Source organism: Coregonus clupeaformis, chromosome 11 (genome assembly GCF_020615455.1).
Source record: "Coregonus clupeaformis isolate EN_2021a chromosome 11, ASM2061545v1, whole genome shotgun sequence".
NCBI lineage: Eukaryota > Metazoa > Chordata > Actinopteri > Salmoniformes > Salmonidae > Coregonus > Coregonus clupeaformis.
In genome coordinates, this window is record NC_059202.1 from 41,089,347 (window position 1) to 41,102,758 (window position 13,412).

Below are 13,412 nucleotides of genomic sequence, written 5' to 3' on the forward strand. Positions count from 1 at the left end.
GTCTCTCTGCATTCTGATTTATCAACTATTTAGTTATTTTTTATTTCCTCCTCTCGCTGTCAGAAGACGCTGGCAGTCACCCCAGTCATCACCACTAAGACTCTACCTTTAGTGCTGAAAGCTGCCACTCCCACAATGCCTGCCTCTATCGTGGCGCAGCGCGACGCCACAGTCACTGCCATCAGCCACACCTCCAAGCCCGGCGTCATCAACTCCGACAACTCCAACTCCCAGAACACACCTGTCAACTTCCAGGTGGCCAGCAAGTTGACCAATCAGGGTTCAGAGTCCGTGCGACTGGTGTCAAAGAATCCAGTTGTGGTAAGGGGCATTCACTTCCTGGACATTGTACAGTACTATCATTGTCATCCTTTGTAGTTCAACTCTTTCAAACTCTTTCTCTTGTAACTGGTGGCAGTTTGGGGTCTTTCAAATTAAGCAGTAAATATTCAACCAGTTTCTTTCTGTTTTACAAAGTCTCTTTAGAGTAAAGTGGGTTGAACATGTTTTCTGTGTAGATGTGTATGGAAATATGCATGGTCAATTGAGAATGCCTCTTAATGAGGAGGTGCTTTGAGGCAGTGGTGGCACTTGGCACAAAATCATCTTTCTTTCTGTAAAACTACCTGCGGAATTGAAATATTTTTTCAGCTCTAACTGTTGTCTACAGCTCCAGTAGAGAGAATACACTATTTGCTGTGGTTTTGTCTCCGGTGCAGGCCACCACTACCCCCACCTCAACACAGCCAATCAAAATTCCACAGTTTGTCCTTCCTCCTAGAATGACGCCTAGACCCACATTTCATCCACAGGTGCGTGTGTCCCAGTAAGACCTGCCCCCTAACCCCCACCAATCCAATCCAATCCAATGTGTGAGTGGACACGAGGCATTTCACTCAATAGTCACTAGAGGGCGACAGTGTACACAAGGACACGAACCCAGTGCAGTCACAGTCTTTGCTCCATGGCTCCAAGCTATTGTTTGCATTGTGCTGCTTTGTGCATACCCTTTCCTCTAGTCTTCTTCTGTTTTCAGAATGATGTGTGCTCATGTTGTTGCTTTTGTCTGTGTTAATACCTTCCTTTGCAGCTGTTGTGTCTTTATGGTGAAAACTCTTGTTGTCCAGGAGCTTCTGAATGTTTTGTTTTGGCTGTCAGTGTGATAACCTGTTTTTAACCCTGGGTATGAACGTGTGATTTAATGCCCTGCTATTGAGGTGTGTAATGCCACTGGGAGCTCAGGGTCCCTCAACACTGGGCTCATTCTTACAGTTATACTATAGGCATTGCAGTCCACAGTAAGTCCATCCAACCAGGGGGTTGAACAAAAACATGAGGCGGGCTATGGTGTATTGAACTCATAGGAAAGAACAAGGAGGCTCTACTCAAACAAGCCATGTCGACTCATGCAAAACATTTCTGCTTGTATGTTGTTGTTTTTTCTCACAACAACAAAAGGACATGACAAATACAGAGTAATATACAAATAATATAAAACCAAACAACGATAACAGACACACCAAAAACAAGAGAGAGAGAAAATAAGAATAATAAGAGCAGTGCCCTTTACCACATTATAAACTGACTTCAAATACATTAATTTCACCTTTTAAGGTCCATTTAACCAAGCAATGAAGGGGCCCCAAGTATATTCAAAGTGGTCTAGTTTACCCAGAAGCGAGTAAGAAACGCTCTCATAGCTAGCCAGCTGTGCCATGGTACTGGCTCATTCATCAAAGGGAGGCGGATAATTTTCCTTTCAGTGCCTTAAGCGTAAATGCTTAGCTGTTGTGATGGCCAGGATAAGCCATCTCTTTTCAAAGGAAGTGAAAATATAGTCCTCAAGTTCAGTTGTTGAGCCCAACATACAGTGCTGTGAAAAAGTATTTGCCCCCTTTCTAATTTTCTCTACTTTTGCATATTTGTGATACTGAATGTTATCAGATCTTCAACCAAAACCTAATATTAGATAAAGGGAACATAAGTGAACAAATAACACAACAATTACATATTTATTTCATAAACAAAGTTATGCAACACCCAATTCCCATGTGTGAAAAAGTAATTGCCCTCTTACACTCAATAACTGGTTGTGCCACCTTTAGCTGCAATGACTCCAACCAAATGCTTCCTGTAGTTGTTGATCAGTCTCTCACGTCGCTGTGGAGGAATTTTGGTCCACTCTTCCATGCAGAACTGCTTTAACTCAGTGACGTGTGGGTTTTCAAGCATGTGTCTTAACTGTGTCTTAATAACATCAAACACAACTTGTTGGATATTATTCCACCAATCTCTTAGCGCTGGACATGACCAGACTATATGTGTAATAGAGGCATTTTCACCTTTACATCTCCAACATCTGTCTTCTGGTATTAACTTAAACTTATATAACCTTTGTGGAGTCCAGTGCCGTCTATGTATTATTTTCAATTGAATACATTTATTTTCCATTTCTTTATACGTAGTATTCAAATTAGACACATGATATCCACTCTTCATGGGCTAGATCTAGAGCCAATGCTTTTGCCCATTTGTACTTTAACTTAACTTGTTTAGTATTTCTTCAATCGGGCTAGCTATGGGACAGGTAAGGGGGCTTCCCAACCATATTGACAAAGAACTTCGTAGCTGGAGGTGTCTCCAAAGTGTATTCTGTGGCAGCTTATATTTCTCAGAAATTTGGGCAAAGCTTAAGAATAGCTTAGAATGCTCATCAAATAGATTCAACAGATAATTGATTCCTACTTGTTGCCACTGTACCCAAAAATAGGTTTTACTTCCAATTAGGATACTCTTATTGTGCCACAGAGGGGCCTGAGGCGATTTTATAAAGGTCCCAGCGTCCAGCTCTATGTATCTTACCCCACAAGGTTCTGGTGTTTGTAACAGTGGGTTGATCCTTCAATTGTGGCCTTACTGTGCCAAAGATTCCAAGCCAGGGCGAGACTCCCCCACAGGCCTTAGACTCCATCTGGTACCAGCCTGGTTTAGCCCCTCCCTTCCAATATGGCAACCACATACTGATGTGTTTGACATTGATAGCCCACTCTCATTTTTAAAAGTAAGGGTTTTATATTCTCTCCAACAATATCCCTGTGGCTGGGTGTTATTAGAATACCAAGGTATTTGATACCCTAAGGGGACCATCTAAATTTCCATTGGTTGAAGAGCGTGGATGGGCAGAAGCCAGATAAAGGAAGAGCCTCAGATTTATCTCAGTTAATATGATAACCAGATAATGTAAATTCCTCAACAGTTTGTAGTAAAGCAGGGACAGATATCTCAGGTTGAGACAAGAAAAGTAACATGTCACCTGCATAAAAGCATAAGCTTATGCTGAATGTTGCCCGCCATAACTCCATAAATAAGTGGGTGACCTCTGTTTCTTGGCCAGGGGTTCCAAAGCTAGCATAAATAGACTAGGACTTAAAGGGCATCATTGTCTTGTACTTCTCTGTAACTGGAAAGGGTTGGATATGAGACCATTCGTTAAAACGCAGGCATAAGGAGTGTCACAAAGTTTTTTTATCCAATTCACAAAGTTCTCCCCAAAGCCAAATATTGTAAGAGATTCAAAAAGGTAGCCCCATTCCACACAATCAAAGGCTTTGGCAGCATCTAATGACAAAGCAGTTGTTGGAGTGCTTGAGTCCTGGACAGCACTTTGTATGTTGAGCAGCCTAAGATTATCTGAGCTGTAACGGTGGGGGATAAAGCCATTCTGATCCAGGTTAATGATACTACCAATGACCTTAGATCATCTTTTTGAAAGCACCTTTTCTAAGGTCTTTTCATCATTATTAATAAGAGAAATAGGCTGATATCCACTCGGATCAAATGGATCTTTTCCCTTTTTGTAGATAAGATAGATGATTGCTGTGTGCATGGAAGAGGGTAAAGATCCAACTTTATATGTGTCATTATATACCTCTAGCAAAATTGGAGTAATAATTGCCTCAAACTTTTTATAAAAGTCAGAAGGGAGGCCATCTAACCCAGGAGACTTGTTAGAAGGCGTAATCTTGATAACCTGAGAGATCTCCTCAACCCTAAGTGGTGCATCTAAATCATATCTATCCTTATCTGAGAGTTGTGGTAAATTCAGGTCTGCAAAAAAGCTATCCAACTTTTGTTTGTCCAGTATACCCTGAGATGTATAAAGAGTGTTGCCTCTGAACTCCTCATTTATCGGCTCCGAAGAGGTAGAAATTGCACCATTTTGCAACCGAATGCCAGCCATATGGTTCCTACAGTTTTGCTGCTGGGGGGGAATAAAGAATAGTCCCTCCTATCAGGGTTCATAAACCTCCAGTTATATTTTAAGCCTAGGTCCCTAGCTAGTAGTCTTATTGCAGCTGCTGATTTACTCTCCACCCTATTTCTAGGCCGAGACCTGTCAAAGGCCTGTTTAAAACCGCCTGCCGATAATATTGGATGTCACCCAGTTCTAAGAGTTTTTGAAAATAATTGTGCCTCTCTGCATTGGGTGCATATACAGTATATTGCGAAGAACAACGGAAGTTTCGATCAAGAGCCCGCAAACTATGACATAACGACCATATGAGTCAGTTATCACTTTAGTTTCAGTTAAGTTCTCACGGCCTTATGTATGTACCCGGGCTAGAGAAAGCCTTTCCCACCCAAGAGTATTTTAGTGTTTATGATTCCTTTTTATTCAAATGTATCTCCTGTACAAAAGCTATATCCACCTTTAGAAGACTTGAGATATGCTACCGTTTTTCTTTTTCTTGATTAACCCCTTTTAAGGTTCCAGCTATACAGTATAAAGAAAAACAAACCAAAGAAAAAACATTGAAATGGTATGTATATCTAACAGTAGAACTAAGTAGACTCCCAGCCAAACCTAATGAGCTGGGGAGAAACAACACATACCAAGACATAGATGGGATTTATTAACTTGAGTCACCAGAACTCGACCCACCGTCAACCCGACAGCAGTATACAACTGTAATACCCTTTTGGGACATAGTTCGCTTACATTTTTTTAAGGCTGTCAGTCACACGCTATGGCTAGAGTGCTTTGTCGCCGCTGACTGGCAAACCATAGCATTGCATTGATTTCACACTTAATCTTAAAATCAAGCCAATCAGAGAAAATAAGATTGGAAAAGTTCTAAACTGAAGGTCATTCAAAAAATACATAAGCCTACTGGTAAGAAACAGTTCAGTCAAATCCAGCCCTAGAGCTCAGTCTAATCATAGCAATGCAAAGTCTAAGGCACTTATCAGACAGACCTTGATAGTCCTCCATCCAATAGAATTCTGGATTCAACGGTCCTCCCTGGCAGATCTTCTCTGGATGAAGGCTGATGCTTCATCCAGAGTCAAACTTGTGATCTTGGCTCCGTTGAGTTTGATCTCCAGTGTAGCAGGAAAACGCAGAATGAACTCAATCCCCCGCGATTTTAGATCCGTTTTGACCTGTTTGAATGCCATCCTCCGGTCGTTAACTCGTTTAGAATTGTTTTCTACCATCTCGGGAACACCCAAGATTTGTTATCCAAATTATCAACATGGTCCTGGATTTCGTCTAGCTGACCTTTCGTTGAGACAGCGCCATTCTCCAACACGGGTGGTCAGCGAATAAATGGTCCCTTCTATTTCCTACATTGTGGTCTTGATTTCTGATGTGTCTTGTTCAATATTTTGGGTGGACAAACGAATTGATCTGATTTCGGAGGCAAGAAAGGTCAGAGTGGGCTCGCAAGTTGCAGTGGCTGGTGTAGCTGGCCTATCTGGCCTGTAGGCAGCCTCCATTTTCTTGCTAAGCTTGGACGGTTGTGTCTGCAGTGAATCCCAGTTAGACATTTGTTAATTTTGGGTGTAACAAAAATCTGCCTTTCACTTGTATAGTATGCCTCCATCTACAGTGATATCTCAGAGCACCACATTGGAATTACCTTTCCCTGGTCAGTCTCTTTTACACACATTTGTGAAGACCCCTAAGCTCCAATATGACACCTGATGAATGATTGGCTAACCTCTGACCCCTATCCTCCCGACTCAGGTCCGGGCGAAGCCCAACAACGTGCCCATCGCCCCAGCGCCCCCTCCGCCCATGATGGCGGCGCTCCAGCTGCTCCAGCGGGGCCCGGTGATGCTGACCACCAAGCTGAGCCCCTCCTTGCTGCCCTCCAGCGCCGGGCCCATCCACCAGGTGCGCATCGTCAATGGCCAGCCCTGCGCTGCCAAGAGCGGCCAGCCCACGGGCACATTGACGGGTATTGTCATCACGGCCCCGGCATCGGTGCAGACACTGCAGATCAGCGGCCTCGCCTCCGACACCAAGGTCAGCACCACGGTTTGGGTGGGAGGTTACGATACCATAATTGTATTGTCAATTGTCATGGAAATTAATTTTGTGAGGTCAGAGTATAGTTTGTGGATGGGAAAGTGACTTGTTCCCTTTTCAGAATGTAAGTCATTCTACACGTATAACTCTGTTACTTTAGTCATTCGTGTTTTAAGAGCTTTATTTTCCTCCCACTGTTTCCAGACTGTTAAAGCTCGGGGGGGATTGGGACAGAAGATGTTGGTGAGCAGGACCCCTCCTCTGTCTCCAGCACCCAGGCTAAAGCGAGAGGACAATCCTCAGGTACACTGGAGATGGAGCTTATGCTTCATTCCGAACTTCGGGTCTAACCTGCATAACAAATACGTACCTCTTTTTTAAATGTCAGCCTACTGATAGAACCTCAAAGTCCTTCACAGAAGATGTTCTGTAACGGGAGGCAGGCTTTGCCAAAGATGCAGTATAAACATATCAAGTAAATTATAGATACAGTATACACTACATGACAAAGTATATGGTCACCTGCTCGTCGAACATCTCATTCCAAAATCATGGGCATTAATATGGAGTTGGTCCCCACTTTGATGCTAAAACAACATCCACTCTTCTGGGAAGGCTTTCCACTAGATGTTGGAACATTGCTGCGGGGACTTGCTTCCATTCAGCCACAAGAGCATTAATGAGGTTGGGCACTGATGTTGGGCGATTAGGCCTGGCTCGCAGTCGGTGTTCCAATTCATCCCAAAGGTGTTCGATGAGGTTGAGGTCAGGGCTCTGTGCAGGCCAGTCAAGTTCTTCCACACTGATCTCGACAAACCATTTCTGTATGGAGCTTTACACCACTCCAGCTAACACATTGCGCATGGTGATCTTAGGCTTGTGTGTGGCTGCTCAGCCATGGAAACCCATTTCATGAAGCCCTCGACGAACAGTTCTTGTGCTGACATTGCTTCCAGTGGCAGTTTGGAACTCAGTAGTGAGTGTTGCAACCGTGGACAGACTATTTTTACGTGCTTCAGCACTCAGCGGTCCCATTCTGTGAGCTTGTGTGGCCTACCATTTCGTTGCTGAGCCATTGTTGCTCCTAGACTTTTCCACTTCACAATAATATCACTTACAGTTGACCGAGGCAGCTCTAGCAGGGCAGAAATTTGACAAACTGACTTGTTGGAAAGGTGTCATCCTATGACGGTGCCACGTTGATAGTCACTGATCTCTTCAGTAAGGCCATTCTACTGCCAATGTTTGTCTATAAAGATTGCATGGCTGTGTGCTCGATTTTATACACCCGTCAGCAACGGGTGTTGCTTAAATAGGCGAATCCACTAATTTAAAGGTTTTACCACATATTTTTGTGTATATATATAGTGTATATGTTCATGTTAGGAATTCTCCTCACACAGGGCACCATTTATGGAGGGGATTGTCCTAAAACCCTTTTATTGTTTGTCCCCAGAAACTTGCCTTCATGGTGTCCCTCGGACTTGTCACCCATGACCATTTGGAAGGTAAGCACTGCCAGTTTGGTCTGAAGTAAATTCCAGTTGCTACATTCTCACCCGCATTCCCTAGGAGTGTATACTGCAATGCCCGTATTAATATACTACTCTGTGGTTATAGAAATTCAGAGCAAGAGGCAGGAGCGTAAGCGAAGAACAACGGCGAATCCGGTGTACAGTGGAGCTGTGTTTGAGCCTGAGGTATGGACTTACACTGCTGTTCTTCTACTTATCAAACATTTTTGATAGTGTAACCCACACATTGCTACAACAGCCGATACACAATATGTTTCTTATTAAGTTGGATGCCAGTGCACATGCTTTTTAAAATGTGAGCATAATACGCACCATTTTCAATGTGAATATCTGAATAAATGGAGTCAGAGTTAGGATCTGGCCCTGTGTAGCATATGAAAAGCAAACAGGTTTTCTTTTTGAGTGAGCAACATGATAAACTTGCAGTCAAATCACAGCTGGATTTATTCTCCCACATACGTGTTCCTATCCACGCCGTGCAGAGGAAGAAGAGTGCAGTGACCTACCTAAACACTCCGCTCCACCAGGGCACCAGGAAGAGAGGTCAGTATCCACTCAACAACTGCACATACACCTTCTCCAATGCCCAGGACATATACAGGTAACTGCCAAAATAAAGGAAATGCCAACATAACGTGTCTCAATAGCCTCCTTTGGCCGCCATTCCTTCCAGTTCTCTGCTGCCAATGACTGGAAAGAACTGCAAAAATCTCTGAAGCTGGAGACTCTTATCTCCCTCACTAACTTTAAGCATCAGTTGTCAGAGCAGCTTACCGATCACTGCACCTGTACACAGCCCATCTGTAATTAGCCCACCCAACTACCTCATCCCCATATTGTTATTTATTTTGCTCATTTGCACTGTTAATACTAAATTGTAATTATTTTGCACTATGGCCTATTTATTGCCTTACCTCCATAACTTACTACATTTGCACACACTGTATATATATTTTCTATTGTGTTTTTGACTGTACGTTTTGTTTATCCCATATGTAACTCTGTGTTGTTCTTTTTATCGCACTGCTTTGCTTTATCTTGGCCAGGTCGCAGTTATAAATGAGAACTTGTTCTCAACTGGCTTACCTGGTTAAATAAAGGTTAAAAAAATATTTTAAAAAACAAGCCGCCAGAACAACAAAGCACCTTGGCATAGATTCTACAAGTGTCTGGAGCTCTATTGGAGGGATGTGACACCATTCTTCCACAAGAAATTCCATCATTTGGTGTTTTGTTGATGGTGGTGGAAAACGCTGCCTCAGGTGCCGCTCCAGAATCTCCTATAAGTATTCAATCGGTCCCACTGTTCCTCGTGAAACATCAGCAAGTTGAGCAGTCTTTGACACTGAAGCTCCTGCCAAATGTGTCTCAACAATCACCCCTCTTTCAATGTCACTGGGATCTCTTCTTCTAGCCATGGTAGCCAAAATAATGGGCAACTGGGCCTGCCCAGCATTTTTATACATGACCCTAAGCATGGTGGGATGTTAATTGCTTAATTAACTCAGGAACCACACCTTTGTGGAAGCATCTGCTTATTTTGTATCCCTCATTTACTCAAGTGTTTCCTTTATTTTGGCAGTTCCCTGTACATGTCTTTATAGATTCCTGAGCTGGCCTTTATTTGATGCTTGTATGTTGTAATCTATTCAATGTATGAAATGCTGTGAATGTCTGTCACACACACACACACACACACACACACACACCACCCAACGTTTCTGCTGATCCCTCTTTGCTTGCTGGCTGAATCCTGCACAGGGACACTTAAGCATGAAACACACGAGAATCTCACTGCCGAAAGACTGCCAATAGGTACTTATCACAGTGAGAGGCCGTTCCTTCTCTTGCTAGAACAAAAGTGGTACCTGCTGCGTGCCGACCCAGTAGCGATGAACATGCCATTTCCACTTGTAGAATTGCAATGCTCGTCAGTGGCCAACAACTTGACTTTGAGCTAATCAGAGCGAATGAACCCCCACGTGGGGTAGCCAACAGGAGCCTCAACAAAAAGGAAAAGAGTGCACAGATACAATGCACACAACATTAAATACTTCCTTCAAGCAAGCTAACCACTGTAGATAGTATTGACATTATACAGTGCATTCGGAAAGTATTCAGACCCCTTCCCCTTTTCCACATTTTGTTCTAAAATGGGTTAAATAAAAAATGTCCTCATCAATCTACACACAATACCCCATAATGACAAAGCAATAACAGGTTATGAAAAAAAAAAAAGGTGTGTATGTGTATATACAGTGAGGGGAAAAAAGTATTTGATCCCCTGCTGATTTTGTACGTTTGCCCACTGACAAAGACATGATCAGTCTATAATTTGTATGGTAGGTTTATTTGAACCGTGAGAGACAGAATAACAACAACAAAAATCCAGAAAAACGCATGTCAAAAATGTTATAAATTGATTTGCATTTTAATGAGGGAAATAAGTATTTGACCCCCTCTCAATCAGAAAGATTTCTGGCTCCCAGGTGGCTTTTATACAGCTAACGAGCTGAGATAAGGAGCACACTCTTAAAGGGAGTGCTCCTAATCTCAGCTTGTTACCTGTATAAAAGACACCTGTCCACAGAAGCAATCAATCAATCAGATTACAAACTCTCCACCATGGCCAAGACCAAAGAGCTCTCCAAGGATGTCAGGTACAAGATTGTAGACCTACACAAGGCTAGAATGGGCTACAAGACCATCGCCAAGCATCTTGGTGAGAAGGTGACAACAGTTGGTGCGATTATTCGCAAATGGAAGAAACACAAAATAACTGTCCATCTCCCTCGGCCTGGGGCTTCATGCAAGATCTCACCTTGTGGAGTTGCAATGATCATGAGAACGGTGAGGAATCAGCCCAGAACTACACGGGAGGATCTTGTCAATGATCTCAAGGCAGCTGGGATCATAGTCACCAAGAAAACAATTGGTAACACACTACGCCGTGAAGGACTGAAATCCTGCAGCGCCCAGCAAGGTCCCCTTGCTCAAGAAAGCACATATACAGGCCTGTCTGAAGTTTGCCAATGAACATCTGAATGATTCAGAGGAGAACTGGGTGAAAGTGTTGTGGTCAGATGAGACAAATTGAGCTCGTTGGCATCAACTCAACTCGCCGTGTTTGGAGGAGGAGGAATGCTGCCTATGACCCCAAGAACACCATCCCCACCGTCAAACATGGAGGTGGAAACATTATGCTTTGGGGGTGTTTTTCTGCTAAGGGGACAGGGCAACTTCACCGCATCAAAGGGACGATGGACGGGGCCATGTACCATCAAATCTTGGGTGAGAACCTCCTTCCCTCAGCCAGGGCATTGAAAATGGGTCGTGGATGGGTATTCCAGCATGACAATGACCCAAAACACACGGCCAAGGCAACAAAGGAGTGGCTCAAGAAGAAGCACGTTATGGTCCTGGAGTGGCCTAGCCAGTCTCCAGACCTTAATCCCATAGAAAATCTGTGGAGGGAGCTGAAGGTTCGAGTTGCCAAACGTCAGCCTCGAAACCTTAATGACTTGGAGAAGATCTGCAAAGAGGAGTGGGACAAAATCCCTCCTGAAATGTGTGCAAACCTGGTGGCCAACTACAAGAAACATCTGACCTCTGTGATTGCCAACAAGAGTTTTGCCACCAAGTACTAAGTCATGTTTTGCAGAGGGGTCAAATACTTATTTCCCTCATTAAAATGCTAATCAATTTATAACATTTTGACATGCGTTTTTCTGGATTTTGTTGTTGTTATTCTGTCTCTCACTGTTAAAATAAACCTACCATTCAAATTATAGACTGATCATATCTTTGTCAGTGGGCAAACGTACAAAATCAGCAGGGGATCAAATACTTTTTTCCCTCACTGTAGCTGTGTGTGTGTCCCTTTCTGAGAGACTGCTATGCTGACCTTGAAGACTTGATTATAAAAGACAGCATTTCATCCCTATCTGTAGAAATTCCTTGACTTTTTCCAATTATCATTTGTGAAAACCGGAAGGTTTTGGATAAAGGGATAATAGTTCATGTCAAAATGTAACTTTGTCAGATGTTTTCATACCTCAAAGTGGAGCGGATTCAATTTGTTGATCTGAGCAGTAGGAAATCTGGAGGCCTCAACCATAATTGAATGGAAAAGATTGGAACCATTCAATTGCACTTACACGCCATGTTTTTCTGTATGAAAGCATCTGACAAACTGTGATTTCACTTTGAACAGTCCCTTTGAGGTTGATTGTAGCGTGTTGACTGTGATTTTCCCTCTATCCAGCCAGCATATCGCACCGCTTCTTCTTTTGAACCCCGCTTGCATGTAGCTTCTGACTCTTAAGGTTATTACAAGCTTCACTCCGTTGATCTACGTGGGTGTGTGCACGTGGGTGAAATAGATGGCTGTGGCGGTCATCAAATTTTGTCAGCAGGTTATTGTTATGCAAAAGACTGCCGGTCTCATGGTAATTGACCATTAATTAACATAAACATGTTTAGCTTCCCACGGACTCCGCATACAAGCCAATGACGCACGCCTTTGGAACTTCTACATTAAAAAAAGAAAAGTCAATTTAATATACACCATCACAATAAATCCATTATTTATTTTAGGCAGGTTCAGAAGAACAGAATATGAGTTGGCCTACTGTATGTTATCTGGCTATGCGCCATGCCATAGGCTTTAGGCTTGTTCATTTAGCAGACAAGATATGCTTGTAAGTCCCGTGCCATTAATTTATATTATGATTTTATAGTAAAAAATAATATAATTGAACTTAGCTGAATAAAATAAAGGATATTTTCCCCATTCAGGAGCGAGTGCGCATATGAAGTGGCTTAGTTGAGCGTAAACGTGATCATTTCAAACAGGTCCTAAATCCTAGATTTGGAGTTATTTGGCAACTTTAGTTGTGAATGATACAAACCTTAGAATGTCTTAGAAATGAAAACATATGTGGGCTGCATGGTGCGACTATAGGCTATTGATGATTTGAGAAAGTCGCAAAAAAAGCTTGCGCTCTGTTCCTTGCCTCAGGCTGCACGCTGTTCTCTCAAGTGATCATATTTTCACCCATCAGACTATTCTCAATGTAATCTTGTCTTTACTAATATGTCAAATTAGTTTCTATTTAGAATGGCCCATTATCAAATGGGCAGGAACATGGGCAGGGGGAAAAAGATATGTAATCCTTATGCACTCAAATAGCTTTTTCAATCATGCCTGGTAGGCGACTCCATTTATTTCACTCCACCCATCAACCACTGTTGCGCGACAGGTGATATTCCGCCCAACTCTGTATGACATGGGCTCTCCAACCCTGTTCCTGCAGTTACCCTTGCTTAATTTGAGAAACCAAGTGACATCAGTTCGGGAACATCGATAGTAACATGTTTTTACAATGAAACACATTTCATTAAACTGTTGACAGCACCTCTCTCTGCGCGCTCGAAAAAGGAATGAAGGCGAGAGGGGAGGAGATGGAAATGCACGGTGGTGAGATATTCTGTAGCTAAAGGTAATGTGTCAGCCTATTAATTATGAAAATATAAAAAATGCCCTATTACTTGGCTATTCAAAA

General features: G+C 42.8%; 1 protein-coding gene across 2 annotated transcripts in view; it reads left to right on the plus strand.

Moving 5' to 3' along the window:
- Positions 1-13,412, plus strand: part of LOC121555294 (PHD finger protein 21A-like) — a 60,614-nt gene that overhangs the window by 37,535 nt on the left and 9,667 nt on the right. For both annotated transcript variants that reach the window (XM_041869114.2, XM_041869115.2), the window contains 6 exons: positions 64-321; positions 6,029-6,310; positions 6,518-6,616; positions 7,770-7,821; positions 7,934-8,013; positions 8,331-8,391. In XM_041869114.2, the coding sequence (XP_041725048.1) occupies positions 64-321; positions 6,029-6,310; positions 6,518-6,616; positions 7,770-7,821; positions 7,934-8,013; positions 8,331-8,391 (832 nt within the window). The remainder of the gene's footprint in view (positions 1-63; positions 322-6,028; positions 6,311-6,517; positions 6,617-7,769; positions 7,822-7,933; positions 8,014-8,330; positions 8,392-13,412) is intronic.